Source organism: Sminthopsis crassicaudata, chromosome 5, assembly GCF_048593235.1.
Source record: "Sminthopsis crassicaudata isolate SCR6 chromosome 5, ASM4859323v1, whole genome shotgun sequence".
Classification (NCBI taxonomy): domain Eukaryota; kingdom Metazoa; phylum Chordata; class Mammalia; order Dasyuromorphia; family Dasyuridae; genus Sminthopsis; species Sminthopsis crassicaudata.
Window position 1 is genome coordinate 59,578,167 of NC_133621.1, and position 13,390 is coordinate 59,591,556.

At 34.2% G+C, this 13,390-nt stretch overlaps 1 protein-coding gene across 4 annotated transcripts in view; it reads left to right on the forward strand.

Moving 5' to 3' along the window:
* The window catches only part of ARMC3 (armadillo repeat containing 3), a 136,950-nt gene that overhangs the window by 88,475 nt on the left and 35,085 nt on the right, over positions 1-13,390 (forward strand). For all 4 annotated transcript variants that reach the window (XM_074266916.1, XM_074266913.1, XM_074266914.1 and 1 more), the window contains 3 exons: positions 1,861-2,110; positions 8,177-8,313; positions 12,876-13,044. In XM_074266916.1, the coding sequence (XP_074123017.1) occupies positions 1,861-2,110; positions 8,177-8,313; positions 12,876-13,044 (556 nt within the window). The remainder of the gene's footprint in view (positions 1-1,860; positions 2,111-8,176; positions 8,314-12,875; positions 13,045-13,390) is intronic.

Sequence of the window (13,390 nt, forward strand, 5' to 3'; positions counted from 1 at the left end):
TATTTTAAAAATTATTCTGTGTAAGGAAAGAAGAAAGCTGGGAAACAATGTTTACAACCAGTGTTTTTGATAAAGGCCTTATTTCTCAAATATATAGACAACTGAGTTAAATCTATAAAAATAAAGTCATTCCCCATTGATAAATTTCAAGGGACATGAACAAGCAGATTTCAGATAAAGAGTTAAAGCCATCTATAGTTGCATAAAAATGCTCTAAATCACCATTTGAGAAATGCAAATTAAAACACCTCTAAAGTATTGCGTCATACCTATCATGTTGGCTAATATGACAGAAAAAGAAAATGACAAATATTGGGAAGATGTGGGGAAATTTGGGACACTAATGCAGTGTTGGTGGCGTTGTGAACTGATCCAACCACTCTGGAGAGCAATTTGGAACTATTCCCAAAGGGCTATAAAAGTGTGTATGTTCTTTGATTCAACAATAGATCACAAAAAAGGGAAAAGGACCCAAATGTACAAAAATATTTATAGCAACTCTTCTTATGGGGACAAAGAATTAGAATTGAGGGAATGCCCATCAATTAGGAAATGGCCAGACAAATTGTGGTATATGAATGTAATGGAATACTATTGTTCTATAAGTAATGAGCCAATGGAGTTAAAAACAAACAAACAAACAAACAAAAATAAAACCTGAAAAGACTTACATGAACTAATACTGAATGAAAAGACTTACATGAACTAATACTGAATGAAGTGAGCAGAACCAGGAAAACATTGTACATAGTAACATTAACATTGTGTGATGTTCAACTGATAGATTTAGCTCTTCTCAGCAATATAATGATCTGAGAAAATTAATTCCAAAAGACATGATGGAAAATGCTATCCATATTCAGATAAAGAACTAATAGTCTTATTTTCACTTAATTTTTTTCTTGTGGTTTTCCCTTTTATTCTGACTGTTCTTTCATAATATGACTAATGTTGAAATAAATATGTTAAACATGTTTGAATTTGCATAACCTATATCAGATTTCTTGCTGTCTTAGGAAGGGGGAAAAATGGGAGAGTGAAAATGTTGGAACTTGAAATATTACAAAAAACAAATGTTGAAAACTCTTTTTACATGTAATTTGGAAAAATACTTTTCAAATGCAAAAATTATCCTCAGTTTTAAAGAATAAAATTAAACTTTTCTTTCTCTGGTTAAATTTTAAAAATTATCTCATAATTTTACTGTTTTCTGAATTTTAAGTGATAAAAGTAGACTACTGAAGTTGGATTCCTTAAAAGAAGATTTTGAGTTTTCAACAACATGAGAAAATGTCTTTGTGTTTAATAATTACCATATAATCAATAAGTTTATTATATTAAACTTTTAAATTTGGCACTTGTGGATAGACCAACATCACAAAAATAACAATATTTAATTTGAATGCATGTCATTGATTTAGTTGAGTGTTTAATAGATTTAATCAGAGAACCTATTTGCAAGATGAGATTTGGTGGTTTGAAATGAGCTAGTTTCTGCCTGTGATTAGTCACTAATTTGAGAATAATAATTAGTTATTTTGCCATGTAGATATTAATTTCTTTGTTTACCTCAAAAGGAGTGTTGGTGCTATTCTTTAATGCCTAAGAACATTCACAGAATTTCCTTCTCACTTTATAGTAATTACTGGACAGTAGAAATCCACATCGTTCATTTTCCATGGTTAAAAACAGCTAATGAATGTTCCAATGAATTTATATCTGAAAAACTTGAAGATCCTACTATCAATGACTCTAGTCTGTGTTTGATGTTAATAAAATGATCTCTTCATTGATATAACCATTCAATATGGCATTTTAAAGATATTTTCATCATGATGTCTCTTTTTGTGCATTTACCAGTGCTGCCGCTGAAGCTGGTGCTATTGAATTCTTAATAAATATCTTAAGCTGTAACAGAGACAATGCCATTGCCAATGCTGCTACGGTGCTGACCAACATGGCTACCCAGGAGTCCCTGCGCTTGGCAATCCAGAGCTTCGACATTATGCGGGCTCTCATCCAACCTCTGAATTCTTCCAACACCCTTGTCCAGAGTAAAGCAGCTCTCACTGTGGCCGCCATTGCATGTGATGCTGAAGCAAGAATTGAGGTGACATTTTTTGTATTCTTCATTTCAATTTACCTGTTCAGAAGCTCCTCAGAGACTGACAATTCTTTTTAAAATATCTGGAATCATAGAATTAAGAGCTGGTAGAGACCTTAGAGATTTTCCACAATGTACTTCGGAGGAAAATAAGGTGTGATTGTAAATAGGAGTGCCAGGAATCAAACACATATATCCTCTGACTAGAAATCTACTATTTTCTCTCATTATACTGTTGCCTGCTCCTCAAAATCTCAGCTGAAAATCACAAACCTGTTTTCATACTTTACAGAAAAAAATGGAGTCATTCCCCATGAATTCCCTCTTCTCCCCTCTTTCTCGTGCCTTCTCCTCCTTCACCCCCTCTTCCATATACTGTTGCTCCTTAACAACTCCTCTCCTGTTCGAAGGATCTCATTCCATTATTTTCAATCTTTAAAAACATGTCCATGTTTCCTCTAAAGTGAAAAAAAATCCCTCATTTGATTCTTTCCTCCTCACTAACTCTGCTCTATATTTTTTCTGCCTTTTGTGGTTAACCTCCTCAAAAAGGCTGTCTGCCATAGATGCCTCTACTTTCTCTCCCCCTACTCTCTTCTTATCCTATTACAATTCAGATTCCAACCTTATCATTCCACCAAAACTGTTCTCTCCAAAGTTGCTATTGATTTTTTAGTTGCCCATCCCCTCACAACTGGAATACTCTTTAAAAATTGCTAGTGGATCAGCCTACCTCACTCCAATCAGATGCTAAAATGAAAATCTAATCATGTCATTTCTCTACTCAATAAACTCCAGTGTCTCCCTATTGTTATTCAAAACCCTTTATATCCTAAATATCTATTATCTTTCCTGAATTCTTACTCCCCTACATGCTCTCCTCAATCCAGTGATACTGGCCTACTGGCTAGTCCACTTACAAGACCATCTCTCAGCTCCAGACATTTTCTTTGATTGTCCTCCCTGCTTGAAATGGTCTCTCTCCTCATCTCTAGCTACTGGCTTCCTTTAAGTCCCAATTGAAATCTCACTTTCTATAGGAAGCTTTCCCCAACCCCTCTTAATTCCAGTGTTTTCTCCTCTTTTGTTTATTTCCCATTTTATTCCTCATTCCCTGTAAGATTATTTGAATATTTTCTATTAGCTTGTGAATACTCGGAGGGCAGGGACTATTTTCACCTCTTCTAATAGCCTGGTGCTTAGTCCAATACCTGGTACATGGTAGACTCTAAATAAATGTTTATTGAATTGAATTGATTGGTTTGAAAGAGGGGAAATAGCTGGACGTCTGTGAGATGCATGTGTCTGACTGATCAATGGTGTTGAAAGATAACAACCATAGATTGAGATCAGATAAAGGAATTTCAGAGTTCATAGAAGCAGAATACTTATGATCTTGTCATCACCCATATCCCCGAGTTTAATTCTGGTGTCATTCCTCCGTTATCTCTTGTTCCTATTCTATCTAGAGCTTGTTTGTACATATGTTTGCATCCTATTTTCCACCATTAGATTGTGAGCTCTCTGCATGTTGTCTTTGGCCTCTTTTTTATATCCCCAGCACTGTCTGGCACATAGTAAATTATTTAATAAATATTTATTGATTGGTGGATTGATTAAATAATCCACTTAGAATAGCTACAGAATATATAAAACGTTTAAGGCACAGGTATGTGAATTTAGCTCAGTGCCTAGCCTCATAATAGGCTGACTGACCAAGAACTAAGGAGTTCAGTGACAAAATACTTTTTATATAAGACAGACCTAAATCATTAAAAACATACTAATTGCTTATGGTTGGGTTATAACAATATACTTTTGTTGTTTGGTCATTGTCAGTCGTGTCATACTCTTTGTGACTTTATCTGGGGTTTTCTTGGCACAGATACTAGAACTGTGCTATTTCCTTCTCCAACTCATTTTACAAAAGAAGAAACTGAGGCAAATCAGGTTAAGAGGTTAAGTAACTTGTGCTGGGTCACACAGCTGGTACGTGTCTGAGGCTAGATTTGAACTTGGGAAGTTGAAGCATCTCTATGCACTTAGCTGCCCCCAGATTTTTAGAATTGATTGTATAACATGGGACTCCTTGGTCCAGGATTGCCCAGCATGATGGGCCCTCATTAGAGAAGATGCTGTGTCTATGAGCAAATCAGAATGGAATTAGCTCAGAAGAAGTGAGATGCACAAAGTTAGAGAGTCCACCCTGAATGTTCAGAGCTTTCATTTCCCTTCGTTTTTCGTAACGTTGATTTCCTGTATATGATCACTTAAAACTTCTTTATTTCAGAAATTCAGGAGAGCTTCTTGAAAATCTCTTGACTATAAATATTGGGGTCTTGACTATAAATATCTGGCTCCATGATCCTTGCAGCCTTACTTTCTGAATTGAAGGAATAATAAGGCCTTCCCTGGTACTGCTGTTGCTCATGCAAGGCTTCAGCCAGCTCAGATTGTGAAGTGGAGGAGGAGGGGTCAGTAAAGGACCAGTGATAGAGTGATATCTACCTTTGGAGTGATAGAGGAGTAGGACTCTGTGCATGGTCTACCTTGAGGGCATCATATTATAATTGCCTTCCTAATCTTAGTCCTGTAAATTTCCACCCCACTTGGAGGTCAAAATGGCACAGCTGTATACTTCAAGCATTAGAGGTTAGGACTTGGTCTCAAATCCCATCTCCCTACCCTCAAGTAGAGCTGCAGGAACACTATGGCTTGTCCTGGTCATGGAGCTAGAAAGCTTCCTCTAGGGCTATACTTTCCTAGCTGGAACCTTTCCCCTGTGCCCACAGACTTTTGGCTCGCTCTTTGCACTAAATTAGCAAATTACACTTATTGTAGTTTCTTCTTGGATTTCTTGATCATTCTTCAGTCTGGTTTTTGTTATTGCTTTTTTAATATTTGTTGGTAGCTACCGTTTGTGGAGCTTTTCCTTAAATACTCTGGGGATTTCATCTTGTTAAGTACATCTTATTGGATTCTTCTTGGACTTTAAATAATTTCACTCTATTTCACATGCAGGCACTACTTGAGCTGTGAATATTTTGATTATGAGCAGGTCTAAAATGAGGTCATCCAGCAAGGATTTTGCAGATTTTAAAGAAGTATCTCGTATATTCCAGAATGACAAACTGAAAACATTGACAACAAGCACTCAAGCTTCTCCCCTCTCAGCTCTTCTCTCTCCCTTTCCCACGTAGCAATAATGATAAAAAGGATGAGTTGTCAGGACCAGTATACCTTCATCACCTTTCTTTCCCTTTAATGGGAGTATGCACATTTCATGAGCTTTACTTTTCCTCTGGCTCAATTAAGTTCACCTCACCTAGCTTGTATATGTGTGTGTGAGTGTTTATGCACACATGCACATTATAACCATGTGCATATTTATACAATCATACTTTCCTTTCATATATATGTAAATGCACATTCTCTTTATGCATATGAATACATATACATTCTCATGCATATATTGTCTTTCACCTTATCTATCTTCTTTCTTGATTAGGAAAATCTATCCTCTTACTATTTAAATTTTACTTCAAGACTGGAAAAACTCTCAATTTCAATGCTTTCTTCATTTAATTGATAATTGTTCTTACTCATGAATGCATCATGTTTTGGGCTATATTATTGGCTAAATGGATTTTTTTGAGGGAACTAAGAACCTAGCCATCATTTCTCCATCATTTCTGCCATTGTTTCTATGGGAAACATCTCTACAGCAGAAGTAATACTAATTGCACTCCATCTATAAAATGTGGGAAATAATACTTGCTCTTTTTACCTCCAAGTATATAAGGAAAACATCGTGTACATGTGAGTAGTTATTATGAAATTATTATGATGCATCAATATATTTTGCATTGTCCCAGACACTTCCTAAACATCCAAATAAATCTATTGTAAATTAATTTTCCCCAATATAGTTAAGCAAAAACACTTTAGGCAATAATTACACTAATAGGTGACCTTTATATAGCACTTTTTAAGTTTTGCAGAGACCTTCACATATATTACCTCACTTGATCCTCACAAAAACCTTGTAAAGAACTTAGAGATAAGGAAATCGAGCCTGAGAATGTTGAGGGTCATGTATGTAGTCATAAGTTTCTGACTCAGGATTTGAGCCTTGATCTTTTGTAACCCTTAATACACTGCTCTCCCCATTACACCCTATTGCCCACAAGAGTAAACAACACTGTCTTTTATAGTTTTAACATTTATCATAATGAAAGCACACAGCTTTTGTTCCTGTTGTCTTTGTAATTTGGGAGGGAGGGAGTACTATCCTACACATTGGATTTGGAGTCAGGAGGAACCTGGGTTCAAATCCTGAGAGCTTCTGATACATATTAGCTGTGCTTCCAGAGATAAATCACTTATCTTATTTCCCTCGCCACTATAATGGAATTGAGTCTGAGAAAATGTAAAACTATGCTTAAAAACCTAAAAGCGTTCTATTAATATCAGCTATTCCTTAATCCGAGTTTTGTTGCCCTTTGTTATTTTCTTCACTTAATTTGTTGCTGTACTTACTGTCTCTATGATTTTTTTTGGCTCTGAATTCTTGGATTACTTCTTACGAGTCTTTCCATATTTCTTTGAAATTCTCATAATTTCATTATGGCCTAATGTTATTCCATCATATTTGTTGTATGTCATTTTGTCCTGTCATTCTTGAATTGTTGGGCAAATATTTTGTTTGCAGCTTTTTCCCTGTGTTATTTTTCCCTTGTAAATATCTGTCCTTTTCTTGTTTTCATTAACTTCCCTAAGGCAAAAATATAATAATGGAGTGATTGTATGTCACAGGATTAAAAATATCAGTTATTATTCTTATTTAATTCCATATTGTTTTCTTGAATATTTTCAATGTGGTAAGTGAAAAATGAAATAACTGAGGAAATAAAGGTTCAAGCTCCTAGGATATTGATTAACACAAGGACCCCAAATTCAGGGGGAGATAAATTTTTATGCATTACAATCAAATAAGATAAAAAAAGAACATAATCAACTAGGTGAAAAATTAGGTAATCTCACTTCTAATTGGAAGAAAGAATAAGTCCTTTCCAAGTTGGGTGAGGAAGGATGAACAGGTACAATTCCCTGAAATCAGAAAAAATGGTATCCCATGCTTCATAGTTTCTCTGTTCAATCAGAGGAAAATGGAAATAATAACTGATTGTGGTGTCAGTTTTCAGATAAGGTACTTGAAATACATAACTGTGAGAAAACTACTTGTATCAGTCTTCAGCTGTGAGTAGGTTAGCATAACCTAACAGCAGCTCAAGGGGCTCCAGTTTCTCAGCCATGGAGAGCTAGGTTCAAACAATACAAAAACATTTTTTCACACTTCCCACAAATGAATAAAATTTTCTCACAAGATAGAAATTACACTAGACCCATAATTGAATAGGGAGGGAACAAGCTAACTCTGGAATTGAGTGCCCAAAATAGAGTCACTGATATTTTAAAGACATGTTTTGTATTCTATTTTGCTAAAAATATAGTTTCTTGTTAATTATTGAAGAAGTATTATATGTTTGCAAATATGATTTTTTTCTTGAATTATTTCTATAGCTAATATTTATAATATTATATGGAATAACAATGGAGACTTCTGATTTTATTGAGGTAGTTTCTGATATGTATCCATTAAAATTATGCTGATTCTTAATATTCCTATGAGTTTTATTATTTTTAACATAAATTGGCTACAACATTTTGTTGAAGGCTTTGTCTGCTTCTATTGATTTGATATAAGGATCTTTAATTAGAGGAATGATAATATCCTTGATGGAGTTAGAAAATTAGAAGAAAGGGGAGGGTTTGGGGGAAAAGATAATAAATCTACTAAAGCAAGGAGAGATTTTATATATTTCACTAGAGCTAATATTTTGATTCAAGCATGACTCCTTTAAGTATGAAAATATTGAAATAGTTTTATTTTTTTGTTGGTGAATTTTTTTTTACAATCTCTTCTCAGTTATTGGGTGTCTCTTGAAGAAAACAAGATTATTTTAAAGATTAATAAATACTTGACTTATGTCTCCTCTCCCCCATTTTTAGTTAAGACATGCAGGTGGACTTGAGCCACTGGTAGAATTGCTACACTCAAATAATGATGACGTCAGAAGACATGCTAGTTGGGCTGTGATGGTTTGTGCAAGTGATGAGACAACATCTGTTGAATTATGCAAACTAGGGTAAGGAGTTGTTTCTTTTTTGTCATTTTAATAGAGATGTTTAGTTATGTACTTATCTAAATGTCAAGAATATACTTCTCAAATTACAAATTTATACTAACTTCAAAAGTTGTATTTACTTCTAAAATGGTTCAACATTTCACTGTTTACATAGTGACATAAATATTAGATGAAAAACAACATGAAATTTTCCCAAATGAATAAAAAGTAGATTAAACATGCATAATTGTTTACAGTCATGGGCTTTTTTAAGCATAGCGTTGTTTAGGTCACATCTGACAATTTGTATGAACAGAGATTTACTTAAATAAGTGTAAGATACATAAAGTTGAAACATCATTTTTTTTAAATTTGTGGGAACAAATACTCTAAAGATGAATATTAAGAAACAAACTTACTCTCTCTTCCCAAGGAAAAGGATCACCCTTCCATATACTTTAGTTTGTATCTTTTAAAAAGCAGCATCAATGTTCTATTGGTGATGAAATAACAATTCCTAAAAGTTTGCTCACAGGGAAATATTTCCCTCATTTTCTCAGAAACGGACTCCTCCTGCTGGAGATTTTTCCACTTGTTACCTCACAATAACTACCTCCCTGGCCAACCTGTCTGATACTTTGACTATTCACTTTCCACTGGCTCCTTCCTTTATGCTTTTAATATATGCAGACTCACACGCACATATCTAAAAGTATAACATGCAAACTTTCTGCTACTTTTGCCAAACACCAAACTCCTGTCTAATTTTCTAAGAGTCTTCTAATAGTTTTAAGGCTTATCCTAAATGTACTTTCTGCTTTTTATTTCTATCTACTTCTCCAAAGATTGTTTTTTAATCATTTGAATTGCAAAATGCTTGGTACATAATATAATTCCTTAATAAATAGTAATTACTTGCTGGCTTGATTTATTTATCATTGTTATTTGCAGAATGGTATGCTAGACAGACACTGGGAGATACACAAAGTTTAATTAGGCCTCCCTTTTGCCCTCATGGAACTTATAGACTAAGAGTTTAATGTATGACAAATAGATTGATAACTATAATAACATAATTATCCTAGGTAAATTAGAGAGGTAAATTTTTCTAACATAATAATCCTGGGTGCATTAGAGAGGTAAATTTTTCTATGTCATATTTGTTTCCATATGGTTGCTACCAATGTAAAAGATAGGATTTGAGAATAACGTTAAGAGGGAGGGGAAGACATTCCAATCAAAAGAAAGAACATGAACAAATGTTGAGGAAAGAGAGCATAAAGAAAAAGGGTGATAAATAGTCCAAACCAAAATAGTACTATGACTGAAGTTGAGAAAGGTAAAGTGCTAGCAGTGAAGAAAGAACTTTCTATTTTGTTCATTAAACATTTGGGAACCACTAAAGTGTTTTTTAAACAATGATGAGAATAACATTATCAAACTGCCACATGGAGAAGATTATTTTGAGAAAAGAATAAAAAAATAGATTGAAAGGGCAAAAAGAGGAGAGAAAAGACCAATTTGGAGGCTGTTACAATAGAGCAGGAGGACCTAGATTAAAGAAGAAACAGTGAGAAGAAGGAAATGACAAGCCAATGTAGTATCTTTTCCTACTGCCTAGTCATGGTGGAGGGGTTTGAGCAGCTCAATGAAACTATGAGCTATGCCATGGAGTGCTACCAAAGATAGGACAGATCATAGTAGAGAGTTCTGAAAAAAAAAAGTGATTCACTGGAGAAGGAAATGACAAGCCAATCCAATGACAATGCCCATGGACTGAATTAAAATAATAAAAAATATGATTTTGGAACATGGGCTCCTTAGGTCAAAAGGTCCAATGTGCTATTGGAGAAGAGCAGAGGATAATTTCTAGTAGCTCCAATACTAATAAAATGGCAGCATCAAAGCCAAAAGGAAGTTGAGATGTGATGTGTCTGGTGACAAAAGCAAAGTTCAGTGTTGTAAAGATCAATATTGCACAAGAAATTTGAATATAACATCTATGAACCAAAGTAAGCTGGATGTGATCAAACAGGAGATGGAAAAATTATCCTGTAAAAGCTTAGGTATCATTGAATAGATAATCCTGGGTAGATTTAAATCATTACTAAGAAATGGAGTAGCCCCTCATAATCAACATAAAAGGGTAAGAAAAGTACTCTAAAAATGACCAAATGATATGTGTTCAAATCCTAGACAAACTGTTCATCATCACAGTAATAATACAAGCCTATGCTTCAACTACAGTTCCCAAAGAGATTAACGTCAATCAGTTCTGCGAAGATATACAGTATCTTTTAGAAATGACACTAAAACAAACAAACAAAAAAGGTGTCACATGCATCATAGAGGATTGGGATGCTAATGTAGGAAGTCAAAAGATAATTGAAATAACAGGCAAATTTGGCCTTGAAGTTCAAAATGAAGCAGGTCAGAGACTAACAAGAGTTCAAGATAACTCAATGATCAGAGCAACATTCTTTTTCTACAACCCAAAAGGGAACTCTCTACAAGGAAATCACCCAACAGTCAGTACTGAAATTAGGTTGAGTATATATTTTGCAGATAAAGGTGGAGAAGCTCTGTAGTTAAGTAAAAACAAAATGGAGCTGACTATGCATCAGATCATGACGTTCTTATTGCAAAATTTAGATATAAATTAAAGAAAGTAGGTAAAAATCATCAGACCATAATAATATCCTTGATGAAATGGAAATGACACTTAGATTTTAGGTATCAGATCTGGTACATAGAACCCCTGAATATAGATAGAAGTTCACAAGATTAAATAGGAGACTCAGAGGAACTGATAAGATATTGGTTATCTAGTTTAGCCTGGTGATTAATAGTTCTCTACTTTATTACATGTACTTAGTACTTAATATATCTCTACTTGATTGACACCTACAATGATTTAATTAGAATAGAGAATATAAGAGCCAATAAAGAGATCAGAGAGACATTCATTCCATCTCACATCATTGTGGTGGCTGGCATATCCTCCTGTATTTCCTACACTGAGCCCATCTGAAAGGCCTCCAGAAAGCTAGCCAAACTGCAGACAAGGGGACAGACTGTAAAAGACTTCTGGACTTTATCTCTGGCTACTCTTATGGTGATTATTCTGCTGAAGTGAAAGCTAGTCCAAAGACCTTCAGAAAGCTAACCAGAACATTATAGTAAAAGAGAAAAAATGAAAGTAGAAAAACTATGTAAGAAAGATCTTAATATTGCCAATAACTGTGATGGTGTGATTACTGATCTAGAGCCAGGCATCTTGAAAAATGAAGTCAAGTGGACCTTAGGAAATATTGCTAGCATAAGGCTAGTGAAGATGATGAAATTCCAGCTGAGCTATTTAAAATTCTAAAAGATGCTGCTGTTTAGCAAATTTGGAAAACTTAACAGTGGCCACTGAGTTAAAAAAAGATAAATTTACCTCCCAATTCTAAATGGCAAAGCAAAAGAATGTTGACATCATTGAACAATTGTGCCCATTTTATATGCCATTAAGGTTATTCTTAAAATTCTATAAGTTAGGCTTTACCATTATATGAGCTGATAATTTCCAGAAGTGCTGGCTGGTTTTCAAAAAGGTAGAGAAACTAGAAACCAAATTGTCAGCATTGGATGAATTGTAGAAAACTGAGCAATGGAGTTCCGGGGTGGGGAAACCCTCTATTTTTGCTTTATCAACTACCTTAAGCCTTTGACTTTGAGAACTTGCTACATTTATTGTATTCCACAAAGAGTTGAGGAATCTCCTAAGGAACCTAGGAGTTCTTACATACAAGGAACCTGTATTCAAGCCAAGAAGTAATAATTTAACCAAATCTGAAACATAAAAAAGGTAAACAGAAGGAAAATAACTATGGTCTTTCAAAGGTTACAATGTTTACATAACCATATGGGAAGATGATGCTTTGAGAATTGTATCTTTGTTAGGGTAGTTAGAAGGGGTATAGAGAGAGGGTATAAGTTGACTTTAATGTGAAGATATAAAAAATAATTAGAGGTGGAAAAGAAATTGTCCTGGGAGAAGAGGAAAGGGGAGGTAAAATGGGATAAATTATGTCCCCTGAAGAGACAAAAAAAACCCTAATACATTGAAGGAAAGAAAAGAGAATGAACATTTTCTCATATCATCAGACTTAGCTTCAAGAGGGAATAACATACATTCTTAGTTTGATATAGAAATTTGTCTCATCCCATATGAAAGTAGAAGGGGAAAGGGGGAAGGAAAGGGAGAGGTTAATAGAAGGGAGGGAAGAAGTAGAAGGGAAAAGGGATAAGAAAGGGGGAGGGTTGAAAAAAAAAGGAAGACTGAAGGAGGTAGTGATCAGAAGCTTACAGTGATAGTATGTATTTGCATTCCTAGAGAAAGTTTTTCACCTAGAGCTGCCTAGTCCAATTAAATACTAGTCCAGGGTTGAAAAGGTTGTTATCAATTACTGGTCCAATGAATAAGAAAAAGGTTATTAGTGTTCCTCTGCCCCAAATTTGTCATTTAGGATATTAAACAGATAATTGACTTTAATGGTGAAGTATTTATGTTGAATGAATAAAGCTTTTTTTTTTGACAGGGTTTTGGACATCCTTGAAGAAATTAATCAATCGATGAGGCGAAAAAATAATTTCAGTGAGGCAGCTTATAATAGATTGCTTAATAACAATCTTTCCCTGAAGTATTGTCAGACTGGCTATTTATCATCTAATAATTTGATTCCTGATGGATTCTATGATGCTGGTCGGGTAAGTGTCAGTACTATTTTTTAACATAAATTAATTTTATTACTTTTTTCTTAAATAATGATGCTGCTACATTGCAAGTTGGTATTATGCTATTATATTGCAATTACATAATTATCATCTTTTTTACATTTACAAGTCTGAGTTAAAGAAATCAGCTTCTCATTTTAACTCTGTCAGGTCATGATAGCCCATCTTTTATAATTTTAATGTAAATTTGATTACTTATTGTTATATTTTTGGATTATTTGACTAAACTTCAGATTAAAGATAAAACTGGAGATAATTATAGAATTTAGTGTCAGCTTTAGAAAAATAATTTCAATTAGAACTTGTGACCATTTTCTAA